The sequence below is a fragment of the Petromyzon marinus genome, chromosome 34 (genome assembly GCF_048934315.1).
Source record: "Petromyzon marinus isolate PM22_M1 ecotype Great Lakes invasive population chromosome 34, UKy_Petmar_22M1.pri1.0, whole genome shotgun sequence".
NCBI classification, from domain to species: Eukaryota; Metazoa; Chordata; class Hyperoartia; order Petromyzontiformes; family Petromyzontidae; genus Petromyzon; species Petromyzon marinus.
The window spans coordinates 2,077,596-2,099,851 of NC_133700.1; the positions used below are offsets into that span (position 1 = coordinate 2,077,596).

At 48.1% G+C, this 22,256-nt stretch overlaps 2 protein-coding genes across 3 annotated transcripts in view; both read right to left on the reverse strand.

The window, feature by feature from the left end:
- The window catches only part of LOC116948568 (angiotensin-converting enzyme-like), a 42,387-nt gene extending 34,744 nt beyond the window's left edge, over positions 1-7,643 (reverse strand). The window contains exons 1-2 of the mRNA XM_076071606.1: positions 6,817-7,643; positions 400-564 (exon numbers count right to left, since the gene is read on the reverse strand). Coding sequence (XP_075927721.1) covers positions 400-564; positions 6,817-7,059 — 408 coding nt within the window. The 5' untranslated portion in view covers positions 7,060-7,643. The remainder of the gene's footprint in view (positions 1-399; positions 565-6,816) is intronic.
- A 4,535-nt stretch (positions 7,644-12,178) lies between these two features.
- C34HXorf38 (chromosome 34 CXorf38 homolog) lies at positions 12,179-22,246 on the reverse strand. 2 transcript variants are annotated; one of them, XM_032965343.2, is made up of 8 exons: positions 21,776-22,244; positions 19,704-19,838; positions 18,793-18,921; positions 17,856-18,005; positions 17,140-17,337; positions 15,790-15,931; positions 15,325-15,465; positions 12,179-14,703 (listed from the first exon to the last, which is right to left on the reverse strand). In XM_032965343.2, the coding sequence occupies exons 1-8, from the start codon at positions 21,968-21,970 to the stop codon at positions 14,648-14,650; spliced, it is 1,146 nt and encodes a 381-aa protein (XP_032821234.1). In that variant the 5' UTR covers positions 21,971-22,244; the 3' UTR covers positions 12,179-14,647. The 2 variants fall into 2 exon arrangements, with proteins under 2 accessions (XP_032821234.1, XP_032821236.1); XM_032965345.2 differs by lacking the exon at positions 19,704-19,838 and having other exon boundaries at positions 21,776-22,246.
- Between the last annotated feature and the right edge of the window lie 10 nt (positions 22,247-22,256).

A 22,256-nucleotide genomic window follows, 5' to 3' on the forward strand; every position in this document is an offset into this window, starting at 1 on the left:
ATTTCACTCATGCACGGTGAATTAAACAATAATTTAACCTTATCTTAACGTCATTTATATACCACCTGAACCCCAGGCGCTTTCCAGAGAATTAAGAACGGTACATATGAATGTAATGGTGAAGATGAGGTGAATAAAATAGATTAGATGAAGCAATGGGGCAAATCTGTGCTGCGTGAATTCGGTGAAAGCCAAAATTGATGACAGTAAATTATGATGAATGGATTGAAAAAAGGGACAATGAGTGATTGCCATATCTTGCGAATATGCCGAAGGAACAACGCCAGCGGTGGTTACGAGGGGGTTTGGGGGGGGGTGCGGCCTAGGGACACACAGGAGCAGCATGCAGCGTGGAGACACACGGTGACACGCGGCCACTCGGGTGCTGTGCAGAGTGACCTCCTCTCTGGCCGCGGGGTGGAGGTTGGCGCTGCCCATGATCCTCATCTCCCTGAGTAAGCGCCTGAGGTCATCGGGGAAGCCGTCCCTGATGTCGTCGTACAGGTACTTGGTCTTCTCGCCCCAAGCTTCGGTGAACTCCTGCATCTTCAGCCTGGCCTCCACCTGGTGGCGATCGATCATTTTAATGGGCGGCGCTTCCCGCGAGAGAAGCCCCAAGTTATACGGACGTAAATCTCTCCAAGCCGTGCAGACGCAGATCACCCGCCCCTGACGTATGGTTACACAAACGATCCAGACCGATGTCACCTGAGCGATGATTGAACATCGCACGCTAATTATGCGTCGTGCGCAAATTTGACGCGTCGTTTTAAATTCGGACATTAATCATCTTCAATGGTGCCGTTTGTTGGTGCCCGCTTGTAGCGTTGGGTCTCTGGGACTGTCACCAGCAAGGGTAATTCGGTGCTCATTGGAATTGAAACATTGTTGTGTGTCTCGTCCAGCGATGTGCCCTGCAGGGCGCATCCCTCCTTGGTTGACGAAAGAGACTGGTGATGGAATGTCAGCCAAAGGAGGGAATGCGCCCAAGCGGACTACCGCCCTGCCCCCACACCTCCGATTAGCATGGTTGGCCACGTACGTTGCGATAGAAGTTCAACGTACGTAAACACACCGTGTATGTTGAGCAATCTCAGTTTACATGCAGGGTACGGATTGTGACAGAGTAGAGCCGAAAGGCATTCTTACGATGTGGGGAGGCCGTCATCCAACTGTGGAATGATTATGGCTGACGATGATGATGATGACACACAAGGCAGGCCACATCACATTCTCCATTCATATATTATAAGGAACGTGACCTATAATATACATTGAACGCTAATTGAATATTGTATATTATTTACGTCATTGCACGTTGTACCATCAATGCACGCCTAATTGTACATTGTTTGTCCGTTGCAAGTTAATGAGAAACATAAGCGCCAAGTTTGACGTGGGTCATCATTTTTAAAATATGCTTAACTCTTCGCTTTAATGCAGAACGCACGATAACTTGTTATTTGTACACTTCATTTACTATACAAGGGACTCAAGGAACTCGGGGGAGACGAGGGGATCCGGGGAAGACGAGGAACTCAGGGACACGGAGACTCAGAATCTGAATATTTATTTATACTGGAGGAATCCGATGAGCTATAAAGGTCTTTTTTTGCAGATGTCCAGTAGCGACGGATCAGAAAGTTACAACAACAAACAATACAATAAACGATCAGAATGCAAAGTATAGAAAAGTTAAGAAATCACAAAGATATATGTTTTACCAGGTGAACCCCACTGAGCTACAGTGAGGGAAAAAAGTATTTGATCCCTTGCTGATTTTGTACGTTTGCCCACTGACAAATGATCAGTCTATAATTTTAATGGTAGGTTTATTTGAACAGTGAGTGACAGGATAACAACAAAATCCAGAAAAATGCATGTCAAAAATTTTATAAATTGATTTGCATTTTAATGAGGGAAATAAGTATTTGACCCCCTCTCAAACGATTTCTGGCTCCCAGGTGTCTTTTATACAGGTAACGAGCTGAGATTAGGAGTACAATCTTAAAAGGAGTGCTCCTAATCTCAGCTTGTTGCCTGTATAAGACACCTGTCCACAGAAGCAATCAATCAGATACCAAACTCTCCACCATGGTCAAGACCAAAGAGCTCTCCAAGGATGTCAGGGACAAAATTGTAGACCTACACAAGGCTGGAATGGGCTACAAGACCATTGCCAAGCAGCTTGGTGAGAAGGTGACAACAGTTGGTGCGATTATTCGCAAATGGATGAAACACAAAAGAACTGTCAATCTCCCTCGGCCTGGGGCTCCATGCAAGATCTCACTTCGTGGAGTTGCAATGCTTCCAGCGGCAGAATTAGTAGGCATTTTAGTCAATGCCGCGCTAGGCTTTGCTCAAGCGACGAAACGCCGCCCAAGGGGTAAACGGTCGGGGGCTCTAGTACGGCTACGCAGACGCGGGATCCGAACAGTGCTTCCGAGCTTTTTCCTCTCCAACGTACGTTCACTGTGCAACAAAATGGATGAACTTCAGCTACTGATGGTAAAAAACAAAGACTTTCTTTCAGCTTCTGCATTGTGCTTCACGGAAACATGGCTGTGTGATTTGATTCCGGACACTTCGCTACAACTAGCAGGATTCCATCTTGTAAGATCGGATCGTGACATAGCACTCTCCGGCAAGACGAAAGGCGGTGGTATTTGTTTTTACATTAACAGTGGCTGGTGTGTAGATGTCACAGTGATTCTGCAACATTGTTCTCCACTCCTTGAATCAATTTTTATAACCTGTAAACCGTTTTACTCGCCTCGTGAGTTCGCGTCGCTCATTTTGGTCGGAGTTTATTTGCCGCCTTGTCCTCAGGTTAAAGAGGCCCAACGCATGCTCGCCGATCAGATTCTGAGTGTGGAGCGAGCAAATCCAGATTCGTTGGTTATCGTACTTGGCGACTTTAACAAAGGTAATCTCAGCCACGAACTCCCCAAATACATACAATTCATTAAATGCCCAACCAGAGAAGGGAACACTCTGGATCACTGTTACACTACAGTCAGTAGAGCCTACCACGCCGTCCCCCGAGCAGCACTAGGACACTCTGACCATGCCATGGTCCACCTGATTCCTGCATACAGGCAGAAACTAAAACTCTGTAAACCTGCTGTGAGGACATCTAAACAGTGGACCAGTGAGGCTGTGGAAGATTTGCGGGCGTGCTTAGACTGTACTGACTGGGATATGTTCACGACTGCTACCAATAGTCTGGATGAACTCACAGAGGCTGTGACGTCCTACATCAGCTTCTGTGAGGACTGCTGTATCCCAACACGTACCAGGGTGAACTTTAACAACAATAAGCCCTGGTTCTCAGCAAAGCTCAGAAGGTTGAGGTTGGAGAAGGAGGAAGCGTTTAGGAGTGGAGATAGAGACAGATTCAAGGAGTCGAAGAACAGGTTTAGCAAAGCGGTGAGAGAGGCTAAACGACTGTACTCAGAGAGACTAAAACACCAGTTCTCTACAAACGACGCTGCTTCTGTCTGGAGAGGGCTCAGGCAGATCACCAACTACAAACCCAGAGCCCACCACACCACTAACGACTCCCGCCTAGCCAACGACCTGAACGAGTTCTACTGTAGATTTGAAAGACAATTGGACTGTCCTGAACCACCCCTTCCAACCCAAGAGGCCCCATCCCCCACCAATACTACAGAGACGACTATCTCCTTTCAGGAGGGAGAAGTTAATAGACTTTTCAAGAGGCAGAATCCACGCAAAGCAGCCGGGCCGGACTCTGTCTCTCCAGCCACCCTCAGGCACTGTGCTGACCAGCTGTCTCCGGTGTTCACCAACATCTTTAACACCTCCCTGGAGACATGCCATGTACCAGCCTGTCTCAAGTCCTCCACCATCATCCCTGTGCCCAAAAAGCTAAGGCCAACAGGACTAAATGATTACAGACCGGTCGCCCTTACATCTGTGGTAATGAAGTCTTTTGAGCGCCTGGTCCTGGCACACCTCAAAGCCATCACAGACCCTCTCCTGGACCCCCTTCAGTTTGCCTACAGAGCCAACAGGTCTGTGGACGATGCAGTTAACATGGCCCTCCACTTCACCCTACAGCATCTGGACGCCCCAGCATCCTACGCCAGGATCCTGTTTGTGGACTTCAGCTCTGCCTTCAACACCATCATCCCTGCCCTGCTTCAGGACAAGCTCTTCCAGCTGAACGTGCCATACACCACCTGTAAATGGATCACAGACTTCCTGTCTGACAGGAAGCAGTGCGTTAAGCTGGGAACACAAGTCTCTGGCTCCAGGTCCATCAGCACCGGAACTCCTCAGGGCTGCGTCCTTTCCCCTCTGCTCTTCTCCCTGTATACCAACAGCTGCACCTCCAATCATCTGTCCGTCAAACTATTGAAGTTTGCGGATGACACCACCCTCATTGGGCTGATCTCTGGTGGGGATGAGTCTGACTATAGGTGGGAAGCTGACAATCTGGTGACCTGGTGTAGCCAGAACAACTTAGAGCTAAATGCTCTAAAGACAGTTGAGATGGTTGTGGACTTCAGGAAGAATACAGCACCACTCACCCCCATCACCCTGTTAGACTCCCCAGTAAAAATTGTAGAGTCCTTCCGCTTCCTGGGCACTATTCTCTCCCGGGACCTCAAGTGGGAATTGAACATCAGCTCCCTCACCAAGAAAGCTCAACAGAGGATGTACTTTCTACGGCAGCTGAAGAAATTCAACCTGCCAAAGACAATGATGGTGCAATTCTATACAGCGATCATTGAATCCATCCTCACCTCCTCCATAACCGTCTGGTACGCTGCTGCCACTGCCAAGGACAAGAGCAGACTGCAGCGTATCATCCACACTGCTGAGAAGGTGATTGCCTGCAATCTACCAACCCTCGAGGACCTGCACACGACAAGGTCCATGAGGCGAGCGAGGAAGATTATGGCCGATTTCTCCCACCCTGGACACTCTCTGTTTCAGCTACTCCCCTCCGGCAGAAGGCTTCGGTCCATCAGGACCAAAACCTCACGTCATAAAAACAGTTTCTTCCCATCTGCTGCTGGCCTGTTAAACAAGGCCAAGGGCTAACACTGTTTTTAACATTTGATCTACATAACGACACCTTGCCGATATTAACTATGTTACCCTATTTGTATTTTTTATTTTTAAATTATATCTTAAAGCTATTTTATATTCGATATGTATTTAATTTTATATACTTCAGCCCCTTGGTGTTAGACTTTTAACCCTTATTATAGTAAGACTTGTTTAAAACTTATTTAAGATTTTAGATTCCTATATGTTGAATGTATGCACCATCCTGCCAAAGTAAATTCCGTGTCGGTGTGAACTTACATGGCGAATAAAACCCTTTCTGATTCTGATTCTGATCATGAGAACGGTGAGGAATCAGCCCAGAACTACACGGGAGGATCTTGTCAATGATATCAAGGCAGCTGGGACAATAGTCACCAAGAAAACAATTGGTAACACACTACGCCGTGAAGGATTGAAATCCTGCAGCGCCCGCAAGGTCCCCCTGCTCAAGAAAGCACATATACATGCCCGTCTGAAGTTTGCCAATGAACATCTGAATGATTCAGAAAACAACTGGGTGAAAGTGTTGTGGTCAGATGAGACCAAAATGGAGCTCTTTGGCATCAACTCAACTCGCCGTGTTTGGAGGATGAGGAATGCTGCCTATGACCCCAAGAACACCATCCCCACCGTCAAACATGGAGGTGGAAACATTATGCTTTGGGGGTGTTTTTCTGCTAAGGGGACAGGACAAGTTCACCGCATAAAAGGGACGATGGACGGGGCCATGTACCGTCAAATCTTGGGTGAGAACCTCCTTCCCTCAGCCAGGGCATTGAAAATGGGTCGTGGATGGGTATTCCAGCATGACAATGACCCAAACACACAGCCAAGGCAACAAAGGAGTGGCTCAAGAAGAAGCACATTAAGGTCCTGGAGTGTCCTAGCCAGTCTCCAGACCTTAATCCCATAGATAATCTGTGGACGGAGCTGAAGGTTCGAGTTGCCAAACGTCAGCCTCGAAACCTTAATGACTTGGAGAAGATCTGCAAAGAGGAGTGGGACAAAATCCCTCCTGAGATGTGTGCAAACCTGGTGGCCAACTACAAGAAACGTCTGAGCTCTGTGATTGCCAACAAGGGTTTTGCCACCAAATACTGAGTCATGTTTTGCAGAGGGCTCAAATACTTATTTCCCTCATTAAAATGCAAATCAACTTATAATATTTTTGACATGCGTTTTTCTGGATTTATTTTTGTTATTCGGTCTCTCACTGTCCAAATAAACCTACCATTAAAATTATAGACTGATAATTCCTTTGTCAGTGGGCAAACGTACAAAATCAGCAGGGGATCAAATACTTTTTTCCCTCACTGTATTAGCTTATTTTTCAGAAGCGACCAGGCCACAAATGATATCTCAACGAAGTGACGAATATCATGTGAGACATTTTAAAGCAGCTCTAAACGTATTCTTGGGTCTTTCGGCAAAGTCACGTAGATAGGTTCAAATAAAATGATAAAAAATAACAGAAAACTACGACGTTTCGATCGCAACGCAAGCGGTCGTTTTTTTTCCTGAAGACGACCGCTTGCGTTGCGATGGAAACGTCGTAGTTTCCTATTATTTTGTATTACTGCAGTCACGAAAGCTTTAAGCTCTAAACGCATGACTCAGAGACCCAAGGAGACGCAGGGCCCATGGACCAGAGGCAAACGTGGAGACGCGACAGAGAGCGAGAGGCCAGGGACGTGCAGGGGAGATCGTGCAGGAGAGTCGCGGACGAAGCGGTACCAGTCGCTCCAGGTTGACGGCGGTCATGTTGGTGCTGTGACCCCAGGCGGCAAGGACTCCTCGCTCCAGCACCAGCTCGGCCGCCGCGCTGTGCGCCTCCACGAAGCTCCTCGCCCCGCTCTCGTTCCGGCCAAACTCCTCGTCGGGCAGAGGCAGCTGCTGGGCTCGGCTCAGCTGCACGAGCTCCTCGACCACCGCTATCACTGCCATCACCACCACCACCACCATCGGCACCTTCGCCATAGCCAGCGGCCCGCTGCGCTTGGGAGGGTCGCCGTGGATGAGGTGACCACGGGGAGCCACGGGACACTGGGCCACCTCTTCTGCCCCGAGTTCCTGGGTTGACCGGAACGCTCCCTGTCCCGGTGATGCCTCACCGAGCGGTGCCCTTCAGTGGTTAATGATCAATTAGCGCCGCGCCTCTTTGTGAGCGGGGCTCCCGTGATGGACGGGGCGAGCAGGTGCCGTGGGACGCGCCGAGCTATTCTGGGTCCCGTGCACAGGCGGAGAGGAGCAAGCGGAGGAGGAGAACGAGGAGGGAGACTTGGTGCAGAAGGGGCCTGTGGAGCCGCGCCCCCAATGGAAAGGGGATGGGCACGGCCGCGGTGGACGCGGCGCGTGATGGCAACCGTGAGACGGTGGAGGTGACGGTACCGATGCTGGTGATGGCGGTGAAGGCGATGATGATCATCATCATCATAATTGGTGGTGCCGATGATCATGGCGATGGTGGTTGTGATCGTGATAGTCCTGGTGGTGGTGGTGATAGAGGGCGGTGGCGCAGTTATTAACACGCTGCGTTACGAACCCGGCGACCCGAGTTTGATTCCCGCTCACGGCCAGCACCAGTGACGACTATCTGAACCGGTCTTGGGCCTCCCCTAGGTCTACTCAGCCTAAAATTAGTACCTAGTACGGCGTGTAAACATCACCACTGGGGAGACAAAGGCGGTCGGGCGTGGTGTTGGCCACCCACCCCGCTCGTGTTGCGTGCCGGCCTTCATAGGTGCTCGCTATCAGCACTTGCCCCAACAGCCTGTGAAGGCTACACGGGTGAACTTTGCCTTTGGTGGTGATGGTGCCGGTCATCACGACGGTGATGTTGAACGACGGTCTTACTTTCTCTCCCGTATCCTCTGCCCGTGTGTGGAGGAGAGACCCACACGCGGTAGCGTTGACCAAGAAGAGAGAAGACGCTCACATCTCGGGCGCGTTGGCGTCGGTAGTCCAGTCGCGTTTCTCGTCACCCGACGACGCTCTTGTCTACGACAGGCATATTAAAGCGAGAAGAGCAATCCTTTGCCTGTAACATCTGGCACTTCACCAGTACGAGTTAAGCAAAGCCTGAATATGCTGATGAGGCACTGTGTCTCGCCACCGATTCCAGAGTTTGCTTGTACTGACTGAACCAATCAATGCCTGCTGACATGATTCACTCCCAGAAGGAGCGATGGGTTGCGTAAGGAATACTTTTATTGACGTCTTTTTTTTTACATGGGTTCGTTCGTTTTTCTTGGCACTCATTCCCATTCGCAAGGCCCTTTCCACACGCGTCGTGATTCCGCTCCGGGTATCCCAGGGTGCCACCGAGGACGTTCCGGTCCTGGGGTTTCACGCTGCTCGGCTGTGCTTGCATTTCACACGAGAGGACACAGTCATATGGCGGGGGGGGGGGGGGGGGGTCCTGTTTAAAACAATTTTGTTGTTGTAGCAAATAGGACACTTGAACGCACATTTACATCTGTTGCCAGTGTATCGTGACAATGTCTATCACACCTGCGATTGGCGCAAACGTGTGGTTCAAAAAGCTGTTATTCGAGACATCTCGATCATGCTCATTCTCAAAACTCTGTCGATGCCGTCTCGCGTATACGTTAAGTTATAATGGGCGTTGTTTACATGGATATTCTGTTCGGTATTTTTGGCATTTGAAGAGGTATTTGCTCACGGATATTTCGGCAATGCGTGCGACACCCAAAATATCCACGCGTTCGTGGAAGTGGCGGTTTTATTATAGCGCTGACACCGCGGGTGAATTGTCACTCAGCCTATACCCCACAGCATGACCGTGACCCCACAGCCAGACCGTGACCCCACAGCCAGACCGTGACCCCACAGCATGACCGTGACCCCACAGCCAGACCGTGACCCCACAGCATGACCGTGACCCCACAGCCAGACCGTGACCCCACAGCCAGACCGTGACCCCACAGCCAGACCGTGACCCCACAGCATGACCGTGACCCCACAGCCAGACCGTGACCCCACAGCCAGACCGTGACCCCACAGCCAGACCGTGACCCCACAGCCAGACCGTGACCCCACAGCATGACCGTGACCCCACAGCCAGACCGTGACCCCACAGCATGACCGTGACCTCACAACCAGACCATGACCCCACAGCCAGACCGTGACTCCACAGCCAGACCGTGACCTCACAGCCAGACCGTGACCCCACAGCCAGACCGTGACCCCACAGCATGACCGTGACCCCACAGCCAGACCGTGACCCCACAGCCAGACCGTGACCTTACAGCCAGACCGTGACCCCACAGCCAGACCGTGACCCCAGAGCCAGACCGTGACCCCACAGCATGACCGTGACCTTACAGCCAGACCGTGACCCCAAAGTCAGATCGTGACCCCACAGCCAGACCGTGACACCACAGGCAGACCGTGACCCCACAGCTCGACTGTAACCCGCACTGGGGCTGTCTCTGCCACTCTCTGCAATCCACAATTTGACTCAATAATCTAACGTATGTATGTTGAACGTCTTTCGCACAATATGTTGCAAATTGTGCTAATCGGAGGTGCGGTGGCAGGACAACAAACTAAACATTAAAACATATGTTCTACAGAAATGAGTTGTCAATCTGGATTTAAGAGTGCATAGCTCCAGTGGTTTCCTAATAACGGAAAGAAGAGCGTTCCAGACGGGCCGCAGAAGCACATCTGAAAGCGCGCAATGTAGTCACCGTCTTTGCTAAATGGTTAGCCAAAAGCCGCTGCTAGGATGACCACCGGAGTTCGCGTGGTGGTTCATGCTCCTTGACGAGATCAGCGAGGTATTGTGCTTCATACTCTTTGGTTCTTTCGGTAAAGTCACGTAGGTATAAAATTAAATCAATCACGACGTTTCGGGCGCAACACAAGCGTCCGTCATCAGGTGGGAAAGCATGGTCTGCTGCTGAGGCAGACTGTTTTAAAAGGTTCGAAATGGATGTAGCCCAAGGGTCATAAAGAAGTGGCCGGAGCGAGTGATGTTAATGTGAGAAATGAGCATTTCAAACCTTTAAAACAGTCTGCCTCAGCAGCAGACCACGCTTTCCCACCTGATGACGGACGCTTGTGTTGCGCCCGAAACGTCGTGATTTATTTTATTTTATACCTACGTGACTTTACCGAAAGAACCAAAGAATATGGATTCCTGCAATCACGAAAGCTTCAAATCACGTATTGTGGTTCCTTTGTGGCAAGCACTTTGTGTGCAAGGAGCGTGACCTCATAATACAGGGTGCTTCAAAACAATGTTAACACTTCCGAGAATTTGCAACAATACCACGTGAAATGATGTGCTGCCTCCAGGCTCTGGAGGCTACCTGGATAAAATTCCAGGCACGCGTTGACAATGATGGTGAGCACGTGGAGACTCTTTGACTTTTAGAAGCTATTAACATACATTTGTTATCACGTTACAGTGTATTATCCGTTCACTAGCCATTAAAAACGACAGTCCCATGTAAGTGTTAAAAAAAATTTTAAGCACCCTGTAAATTCATAGGAATAGGTTTTACCCTTTTAACTGGCACAAAAACTGACACCTTTATTCAAGGCATCATGTTTGCAATAACCACAACACAAGCAGTCAAAATGCAAACAAAAAAGACAACGCTGATAATATGCACTGTCCTTGAATTTGATTGGTCCACACCCGAGACAGCTTTTCTTAGAGCCTAGTCTCCATTGGTGTTGGACCAGAAGACGCCAAAAGGCGTCTTCTGGTCCGTACGCCTTTTGGCGTCTTCTGGTCCAACACCAATGGAGACTTGGCTCTAAGAAAAGCTGTCTCGGGTGTGGACCAATCAAATTCAAGGACAGTGCATATTATCAGAGTTGTCTTTTTTGTTTGCATTTTGACTGCTTGTGTTGTGGTCATTGCAAACATGATGCCTTGAATAAAGGTGTCAGTTTTTGTGCCAGTTAAAAGGGTAAAACCTATTCCTATATCTTGTTTCTGGCAAAGGAGGTCTCAAAACCCTGTAAATTCGTTCGGCAACCGGTAGCCAATGCAGGTCAGCGAGCGTTGGGACTGATATTGCCGGATCTTGCAGTGCCCGTCACGACACGTGCCAGAGGATTTTGTACACGCTGCAGCTTGGTAATGTTTTTGGCAGACATCCCATAGAGTAGTGAGTTGCAATAACCGTTACCTTGTCGAAAATATGCTACACGTCACCGTGTTGGCTATGTACGCCTGTCATAGCAGGCACTAAACATCGATCACACACGTATGTTTTCATCATTAAGCTCCGTTTTCCAAGAGCACTGCAATCTGCTCTCACCCATATCTTGAATTCATGATGATCCCAGTCCATCTCCCACCAATGTCCTGGGTTGTTTTCCAGTTGTAACCCTCTGACAGATGATGCCTATTGCCTAGCGAACATGCTATGCATGACAAGGTCATGGCAATTACATCTTTGTTCACATTTATCGAGGTTCACTTTACAGCATCATTAAATATTAACCATTTTTAAATATGAACGTTCTTTGTGAAAGATTTGCTGATAAGTCATTATATCAATGGAAATTAACAGCAAAGCATAAATTATTGTACTGATATGCAATGTCGAATTTCCCCTTCTTCACTTCGTTTTCCTTTAAGACCACTTATGTGTTGAGCGTGATTGCTGCAACACAGAACGACCATTGCTTCAGTAAACTCTTGAACATCGAGTTAAGAAAAGTATTCTCTCCAGTAACTTTTAATTTTCATTTGAGCAGCACCGAACACATTTCTAGTAAGTACATCCTGGTTTGCTCTGTTCTGTTCCAGTCTGTATAATTAGCAACACAATATCAGTTCAACTGCAAGGCATTAGTTGCTAACATGATATGAGTGTGCGGAGTACGCTCTCCTCTGCAGGAAACATTTACAGTGACATGAACATTAAACCCATGTAGGTGCGATGAACAAGCCAATATTTTCTTAGTGTTCTGGGCAAAGCAAACTCATTAATGCTTATTAAAATTTCATATTTGGCAGCTAATTTTTGCCTAAAAACTACAGTTCTGGGTATTTTTTTACGTGAAAACACCGGAGGTCGAATCGACAGACGTAGCCTTTAAAACACAACCATTCAACAACGACACGTCCCATTTATTTTAAAAGTCCGCATACATACAGGTTACAAACGCGCCGTGCGCCCAGCATGGCACTACTATTAAAGCTACAGTTCGAATGCACTTCATCACACGGGATGACATCAAAGGGCCGGTTGAATATGGTGCATCCAACACCAGAAACCTAGGGGGCAGCCAATGCCTCTCCCATGCCCAGGGACCCTTGCATTTGCATGACGAGGACACGTGTGGCATTGTTTAGCCGCTGTCACTCAAAACAGTCAAGACTGGCATAACAAACCAACGCATTATTATGGGCACAACTGGATTAAAATGTCAGTTTGGCCACAGCCCTTATCAAACCCCTTTTTTTTTAATCGTGCGGTTAGGAGTATTTCGCTGCTCTAAATTTCCAAAATGGTCAGCCACTTCGTTGAGCTTATGTGTGGCCTCGTCGTTTCTGAAAAAGAGCCGTGTCGCTCAGGTGGGCCTTAACCTGCTTAAATTAAAAAAAATCGTTCAATACTAGATTTAAAGCTTTCGTGACTGCTAGGATCCATACTCTTTGGTTCTATTGGGTAAAGTCACGTAGGTGAAAATAAAATAACAAAAAATCACGACGTTTCGGCCACAACACAAGCGGCCTTCATCAGGTGAAGGGACGAGACTGACAGTCTCGTCCCTTCACCTGACTGACTGTCTCGTCCCTTCACCTGATGAAGGCCGCTTGTGTTGTGGCCGAAACGTCGTGATTTTTTGTTATTTTATTTTCACCTACGTGACTTTACCCAATAGAACCAAAGAGTAATCGTTCAATAGTTTAGTTTAATGGTTTAAAAAGTTGTTTAAAAGCCGCAATGAAAATTACTCTTTCCTACATAATCATCACGGTAATGTCGGTCAAATCTGCTATTTGGGGAACTCCTACTGGCAGATTAACACGTTGCTAATCAATTTGACTCTAGCCTGGACCGGTGCAGCCAGAAGAATTGAACTCTGTGCCTCTGTGCATTCACCGACATTTATGTACAGAGTTATGCTGGCAGCACGTGGCTTTAATGTGATAAACACACTCGCCATCACGAGTTGGGGGAGCAATTATGCATCTACAAGAGCAACTTACAGACTGTCTCATTAGCCGGCTTCGTTATATGACATTGCTCATACAGAGAATACAGTTTGTTTTTTGTATTACATCCAGTATTATACTTTCGTTTGAATACCTTAAATGGAAAACAACCAATTGCAATATTTGAACAGGAAGTGCGATATAAAAGTTTGTATTATAAATTGCATTTTCTAAGAGGGAAGCTTGACTACTTAAGCGATTGGGTTGGACAGGTATTAATGTACGTTCTTCGTTGAAAATACCACAGTGGTGATTTAAAAAAAAGAACACATTAATACTTGCAAAGGTTATTACAGTACAAAAACACACCTCACACCTCATGTGCAATGCAGATTACTCGTACCTCTTTTTCCACTGCACACCTGTGCCGTGCCAGGGCTGTGCTCAGTGAGCCCAGCGCGGCTCCAGAAGCAACAGGTACATTTTTTTCCTTTACCACATTATACGACCGGTGCTGCTGATGTTACAAGCTAGGTAAAAAAGAAAACGATTGCCTACACCCCTGGCTCTGCTTTGCACCCCCCCCCACCCCCCCCCCCCGAGCTCGAGCCAGATTCAGATGTCTTGCAAGGCCAGTTGGGCCGGCAAATATCCAGTGGGAAGCTACCCGTACCATGAGGGCCCCCCCCAGCCCCAAGCGCTGACATGGACCGGATGTGCCAGTTGAAAAGGGATTTCAGTTCGTGCAGGGCCGTGTGTGGATAGGAGGCTGCCGAGTCGGTGTGCAGATTGTTGTCGGCGCGCGGGGCTTTGCCAAGTGTGCAGGGTGTTGTGCGCCTCGATAAATCGTGCTCCACCAGAGCTCGGTAGCGCCAACGCTTGAACACAACTGCTGAGTAAAATCCACCCGTAAAGGTTTGTTTTATAGTGTCAAATTATGTACTCTGCATTAATCTTTTTACGGGAAATAATTATTTTCAAAATTATAAAAATGTTTTAAAAAACCCCCACTACACTGCATTATTTGGAATGTATTTTTGTAAACATTACACAGTTACGTGTAAACAAGCGTGAATATAAAAATCAAAGACTGCTAAAAAGGACATTATTGATTCAATCCAATGCTTGAAATATACACTTCAGAATCACCCTCCCCCCCCCCATGTCACGTGATTATATCACACACGTCGTAAAAAAGTGGCCTCATCATTCTCGGGATGGAGCTAAGTAAATGTGAGTAATGGAATTTACAAAGCACTCCGGTTGCATTGCAAAGAAAAGTCTTTCGCCACGAATTGGAAGCCAAATGCAGAAGACGTCTCTCGCACGGAGTGGGGGAGGTTTTTCACCAATGTTGACGGGCAAAAGCTCGAACCCCCCCCCGCCCCCACCGAAGCGAGATGATGATGTGCCACTTCACTTCTTTACACCTTCGGCCTCCGAACTTGCAGGTTCCAGTTCCTGACCCGTTTCTAAAAAAAATAAGACATCAACCACGACCGCAGTGAGAAGCATTTTGCACGTAAACCCTGGCTTCACGCCAGCAATTGTACATCACCAAAATTACGAATGCAGTTTAACATAGTTTGACGTGCATACTTTGCATTGTTACCACGTACTTATACAAGAATAAATCAGAATGTGGTGGTTGCACTCGCAAAGAGATTATGATTGCAACACAGTTTACTCAGGTTTATCTCCATATACATTTCCTTCTAGGCTTAAGTCAAACGTGGGATTCTATAGCAAGGTTTGCCAGGGCTCTGTTGCCAACCCTTTCAGGGCAGGTGCCTCAGCGGTAGATCGAGCGGCTCGCAAATCATGCTGCAAGGTCATATCCTGGTTGAGGGTCTACTCAGCTCATCATCCATTTGGGGCCATTAAAATGAGCACTACACTTTGAAGGGAAGTCAACATTGGATGTCCTATGGATTTACTCGGCCACCACCATCGGAATTTCCACCACTGGCTCTGGGCTGTAAGCAGGAGATGAGCGCCGCCTGAATTCCCAATTGAGTGGGAAATTACTTTAGACTTTCTCTCTCTCTCTCTCCAGCATTGCCAGGGACTTTTTGCGCCACCCCTTCCATTACCGGGTTTTGAGGCGGCCGCCACCGCGCTCTGGTTGGAGTTTGTCTCTTCCTCGCTCTGCGGAAGGGAAGCGGCGGGCCCCTCTCCGTTCCCTCCGGGTGGGAGCGAACCCTCGCCTGAAGCCACCGCTTCTTTGGAAACGCCTGCAATCGCAACGCAACTCTCAACTAACTCAACCACAGTCGCTGTACACAAAAGCTGTCAACGCATTTGTTGTTGGTTGCTGCTACTGTTATCATCGCAATCAGCCACGATCAATCCACTGTCGGAATGAAGGTCTTCCGCAAGCCAATGCCATCTCTCACGTTGCCATCGTATAACAATCCAACTAGCTCACGCGTGCTCTCTCCATCGGCTGCCTCTCCATCATTAGTCTCAACCCGCCAGCAATCATTGATTCGAGCAACGTGTCCCCGGCCAAATTTCACTCGCATATAAACTCGCCAAAATAGTAAAACTCCGATCACCTGCTTTTCCGTCGGGCTCAGCCGTCAGTGCCACACCAAACCTCTCGGCCAGAGCCTGCAGCGTAATGATCTCCTTGGCCAGGCCTCCGGCTGGTCCTCCACCCAGCAATAGGGGCCTCAGGCTCTGCATGCACTGTATGTCCTGCCACAGCACACAGACAGAATAGACGCGCACTCCATTGCATACCCACGGCCATTCGACTAGGCCCATGCACAGAAAGATGGCTTGAGGGTAAGAAAGGGGTTTAAGTGATTAACCATGTTTCTTTATGAAGTCTGCTTAGAATGCGTGATACGCAAAGTGGAAACGAAACTATTTTTGTAATGCTCAATATCTTTTCATTTATTTTAAAGACTTGCTGGCACTATGCAACCTTCACCACACTTCCGCTAAATCAACGATTTTGTTTTCTCTTAAATTCCCTTTTAGTTTTTTACATCAACAAAAGATCGATCTACAGTGGTACCTCGGAGATCACTTTAATTCGTTCCAAAACCGTGTTCGAACACCGATTTGTTCGAACACCGAATCAATTTTCCCCATAAGAATGAATGGAAATAGCATTAATTGGTTCCCCACCCAAGGATGCTCCTATTATGGGCCATTTTTACACAAAGTTTACAATATTAAAAATACAGTACAGTACAAAAAAGCATACAAAAAACATGAAACACCGTTATAATTAATATAATAAATGAACATTGAACGTCACTTTACCTGTAGTAAGGAGAGTGGATGGCTCGAGTGGAAGGTGGTGAGGAAAAAGTTAACGGAACGATGTTTTTGGCGGGTCTGCACTGGGCGAGAGCTACGCGTGAACTGGGTCATTCGCCTTTGTCTCGGTCGCCATGGCTACGCGTCTCGGTCGCCATGGCTATGCGTCTCGGTTGCCCTGGTTACGCGTCTCGGTCGCCCTGGTTACGTGACTCGGCCCACGCAGCTTCTTTCAAGTTCTTCGACCTCCGAATTTGTTGTTCGATGTCCGGAGCAAAAAATGGTCGAAAATTTTGTTCGATCACCGAATTGTTCCGAGCCCTGGGGCGTTCCATCTCCGAGGTTCTACTGTATTTATAAATGTTATATTGTAAATAATTAATTAAACGTCATTCTTTCCCATTTAATATTAAAAGAAAGCAGACAGCCACTGTGGAATGACAACAGTTAACTAGCTAAAGCAACCGGCCGCTTTTCTGAAAACTTTGCCCAAGGCACTTTTACACGACGTGAGGTGGCACTTTCTTGACGACACATTGCACAGAGAATGTTCGCAACAGAAACGAGCGCGGCCTTGTGCCTTTGACAGTGAGCTATAAACCGCGTGTGCGCGTGGCTCCTGTGAAGGCCCGAACCTCCTGTGAAGGGGAGTATCCGTCCTCTTCCGCAGATACACACAGCTCCTGCACGCGCTCTCTCAACAGCTGCTGCTCCAGCTTAAGCAACCTTTCCCCTTCCTGGCACCCATCCTCTGAGTCATCGTCTGCCGCCACCGTGTCCCCATCTGGCCAGTCGCCCTTGGGGAACACGATCTCAAAGGACGTGTACTTTATCTGCGCAAAAAAAAAACGAAGTAGCGCTCTCAGTTTCATACGGATATAATTACAATTGAAACGTTACTCCAAAACAACAAAATGTGGTCATTTGAAATGTGGCAGCAGTTTACTTTCATGAGGAATGTATTTTGAAGATCCAAGAAAACTATAAAGTGGCTTGTTTGATGGCAAAAGTGAAAACAATGTTTCGTAACTGACTTCTACACAATGGCGCTGATTGTGTTCTTTTTTAAGAAAACAGAGGTTTCATATTTTTTCAGAAACCCTGGTATTCCTTATATTTAGAAATAATATAAACTTCTACCACAAACTATGTCAGAAACATTTCCAAATGTATATTTCATCACAAGGCAAGGTGACTTAAATATGAAAATGTTACCATGGGCTGAAAATCATCCAATGGTTTTCACGGTGCCAAAGTCTCTTTAAAAGTTGCTTTACAAAACCCAAAGCAGCAAAAACAACCCTGCGATTAAAGTCTGGGTGCCTTAGCCGTACACGACAGCTGCGGCTACCTGCTGTACGTTCCATGCCACCCATTTAGCATTCTCGAGATGATGCAGCTCCTGTAAGAGGGCCAGGATTCGGCCCACAAAGTCGATCATCTCCTCCTGGGGAATCCGCATATCCACCGAATGCATCACCTGGTTTCTTACATTTATTACCTATCGGGATGAATGACAACACACACACACACGCACAAACAAACTTTAGGACACTCATTCGGCACAATGTTTGTGTCAAAACAAGAGAACTGCTCCATCGATTCCTTAAAGCAGTGCTCTTCGCTTATTTTCCTAAGGGGGCCACTTTCGCCGATAAGACATCAGTGAGGGCCGCCACACATTTTAAACCATTGGGTTTGACAGCATGATGGGGCGTTTTCACATTTGTGTATTGTTGGGGGCTGCACGTCAGGGGCCACACCAAAGGCCAACAGGGCTCACCAGTGGCCCACGGGCCTTCCAATGAAGAGCACTGCCTTAAAGAGTACACAGACACACATGAACATAAACATATCCACCCAATGCATCACCTAGTTGCTTATATGTATTACCTACCAGGATGAATGACAACACACATACACAAACACAACTTGAGGACACCCAAAAAGCACGTGTGTTGTGTCAACACAGAGAACTGTTCCTTCTATTCCTTAACGAGTACACAGACACATGTGAACATCCATAATAGAGACTTTTGGGTTAGATAGCATATGTCGTTAAAACCCGCCACCATCCGACACAGCCAACTAGTAAGGGTTGTCATGTAAACAGAACGTGCCAATTCGTCGCTAGTACAGCCCACCGGTGTGTTGGAGAGCCAAGCCACAACATTTACAATCTGAGTACGACGTGTCGCCAGCAATTACAACTAGCTTCATCAGGCGACAGCCAGATTTGTGAACATGAACAGGTATAACCACGAGAGTAGACTCATGAGGGGCCTCACCGCAGACACGGTCATTGGAGTCACAAACTGGTGGAAATGCTTGCAGTTGTGCATGAGGTTGAGCAAGGCGGTGCAGTCACTGTGGTTTGCCCCTTGGTGCACGTCCTTCTGTCCCCGCGGCATGTACACCTTCACACGACGCACGAGACACAAACGAGCAACCTCGCATCGGCATGACCAACTTAGTCTAAACAAAATCTGTACACGGTTTTTTTTTTTTCACGTTGCTACACACTTTTCTGAAAAATCATCTCGATCGTCAATGCACAACAAGTTGAAACATATTTAGGCAGCACTGCATTATGCAAAATACCCGCAATACCACACACACTGCTCACACCGCCTGTGGCCGTGAGGTGTGCGGGGAGCAGGAGTGATAGCGCAGTAGTTAGAGCACTATGCGATGAACCCAGCCACCCGAGTTAAGACTCCCGGCAATGGCGACCCCAAAACAGTCCTTGGCGCCTCCTTCACCAACCAGCACTGACCAGCCGGGTGACGTAGAGTTAAACAACCACCATGACAAACATATGCCTTCATCCAGTAGTGGATTGACAACGGGCGGAAAGTTAGTGTATTGAAGGACAGGCTGACACAAGCCTCTGTGCAATATATTTCTCACCACATTTGACCTTTGTTGGCGTATTAAACACTTGCACATGGCAAAGGAACCAACATTTCCATATTTATTGACTTTCTGCGTGAATAAAGCACGAGGCCCGTACTCTTTTGTTCTCTCGGTAAAGTCACGTAGGTATAAAATAAAATAAATTATATCACGACGTTCCGGGCGCAACACAAGCGACCGTCATCAGGTGGGACAACCACAGCAAGAAACAATTGCTGAAGTGGGCAAAAAAGGGCTGATGTTGTGTGTTTGTTTTATCCGTGCGACTCACTCACTCACTCACTTTGGCCACTTCCCAGTGTCTCACTGCCCAGAGACTAGGTTTACTGTTGCCCCAGTAGACCATGCCTGTAGGGTTGGAGTGATACTGGAGGATTGCTGCCTTCCAGTCAGTACACACCGCACAGGCGTTTTCAAGCTGAAGGCAGAGAGAGCAACACAATTTACTCCTGAGCAAAGTTAACATTAAAATGTTTTACAGCGCAGTGGTTGAAATCAATTCCGAAGTGTGCATTTAAGGAATGGTGAAACGTATTTACGAAGATTTTTGCAAACTGTTAAAAAGTGCTTTGTTCTACAAATGTCAATTGGCTTAACAGCATTAACAGCATTCATCAGCTATGATCAATCCACTGCTGGATGAAAGCCTTTCCATGGTGACACCATCTCCCACGATCTTGTCATGCGAATCCACCCAACAGCCGCACACAAACCGATCGTCTGGGTGGATGGCTTCTCGCATTCCATTCCTTGGCTGCCACTCCATTATCCTTGTCCATCATCATCCCTTCTTAGGGACTTGGCCTGCCCCAAGCCCCGCTAACCTTTAACAGTACAGCAGCCGATGCTGTAAACTGCGTACGTTCTCTGATCCACGTGTTCCTCTTTTAAAGCATTAGTATTCAGCATTGCTTATGCGGTACAGTACATAAAATGCCAGTGTTAGTGAAAGCCACGTGCGCATGGAAATTTGAAAGCCAAGGAAACCAACTTCATAAAAGTTTACAGTTCAAGCTTCAAGGCGCGTCGCGCAGTAAGCTCCCTTGCTATTGTCTCGAGTGCCATGTCACGTTCACGATAAAGCCGGTGGCTGATGAAGCCGGCGGGACGACAACCTGAACAACCAAGTGGGCACTCCAACTCAGACCAGGAGTATTTTAATAAAAGTGTCTTGGTTTGAATTTCAATCGCATCAAGTGATGTAGGCGGGACACAGGATATGACACATCACGGCGGAAGGCTTAGTGCACTTTTAAATCGAGTTTGGAAACTCAATTTCTTTGAAACTGCTTGTTGTGTTTTTTTTTATTTAAAGCTTTCGTGACTGCAGTAATTCATATTCTTAGCTCTTTCGGTAAAGTCACGTTGAAGGGAAACAATAAAATAATAATATATAAAACAATAAAAATTCTCGCCGCAACTCCTATGAGCACAGTATCAACGACCACGGCTTTTAATCGCACCTCCGATGAGCACGGTTGGCTACGTACGGTGCGAAAGAAGTTCAACAGACAGTACCGTACATGTTGACACAATTGCCAACAATTCTGGGTCGTGATCAAAGTCACAAAAGTTAGTTTCCACTCAAACGGACGTGGGGGCGGGCGGGCAGGGGGGGGTATCTTCTGGTTAACCCCTAGAGGCCAAGTGGTATAAACTCCACATTTGTATGGCAAGGGCAAGTTAAGCCAACGCATCTGTAGGTCTCCCCACTGCCGATTTCCCCACACGGGTGGAGATGAAAGTCACTCCAGTACGGTGGACATCTGTACCAAACACACCGGGACAGGTCCCCTGTATTCCTACCAAGCGCCCACAATAAATACAAATTTTTGTTAAGCTATTTTTTTTATATTTCACCAGGTAATGCCCACTGAGCTACGTAGCTCTGTCTCAGAAGCGACCTGGCCAAAAATGATAGCTCAACCAAATTGCTTTATCACGAATTAAATTTATAGCAGCAGCCAAATAGTCTGAACGCGTGATGTTGATTTCTAAAATGTGGTGGGTGGTGGGTGGGTGGATGGGACCGGAGAAAAATCCACGCGACCACGGGGAGAGAAAAAGACACTGCAAACTCAAAATAAACAGCAGCAGGATGTCAGCATCTGCATCGAACCCACGACCTCCTGCACACCGGGCGATGTAGTTAACATCTCCTAGCCACCGCTGCGCCCAATACTTGACCCTCATGTGCCCCCCCCCCCCGGACCTTTTGCCTGGAGTCTCGCCACAACGTCCAAGCGAGGTGACCACACTTGTTGACCTGTGTTGAGGTTATCGCGTGTGAGGAGTAGGCTCGCCTACTCTAAACCACGGTGGGGAGGGAGGGGAGGAAGGTCCTCCACAACGCACCCTGTGTCTGCGGACGGGGCAGTCCGTGGCGCATCTCCTCCCGGGGCCCAGGCGCTGCGCCAGGCGGCGGTGGAAGCGTCGCGCCTCGGCCTCCGTGAAGGGGACGAGAGCGTCCCTCAGCAGGCCGAGGCAGTGACCGGCGCACAGCCAACGCTTGTAGCCGCTGTCCTGAAGGCGCCTGGTCATCTCCTCCATGGCTGCTGCTGTTGCTGTTGCGGCTGCTGCTGCTTGAAGGCTGGCTGGGTTTTTTTTTGCGCGGGTTTCGCTGCCCCTGGTTTCGCTGGGATTCTCCTGCACCACCACCACCACGACCCCCCACCACTCTCTCCACTCACTCCGAGCGTCTGCCTCCTGCGTTCCCGATTCTCGGGCCCTCTGCTTCCTCGTTCTCCTTGCGTTCGGCGGTGGCTGAGTCTCTCTCTCTCGTCCACCAGAGGGCGACCACCGATTTAGTCGCCGATAGCGCCCCCCCACCTCCCCA

Coding starts and splice junctions, on each gene's coding strand:
- C34HXorf38 (XM_032965343.2), bottom strand. CDS start 21,970: ATGGAGGAGATGACCAGGCGCCTTCAGGACAGCGGCTACAAGCGTTGG. Junction 18,006..18,792: donor CTCCAATGACCGTGTCTGCG/GTGAGGCCCCTC, acceptor TCATCCCGATAG/GTAATAAATGTAAGAAACCA. Junction 14,704..15,324: donor GGCGGCCGCCTCAAAACCCG/GTAATGGAAGGG, acceptor TATTTTTTTTAG/AAACGGGTCAGGAACTGGAA.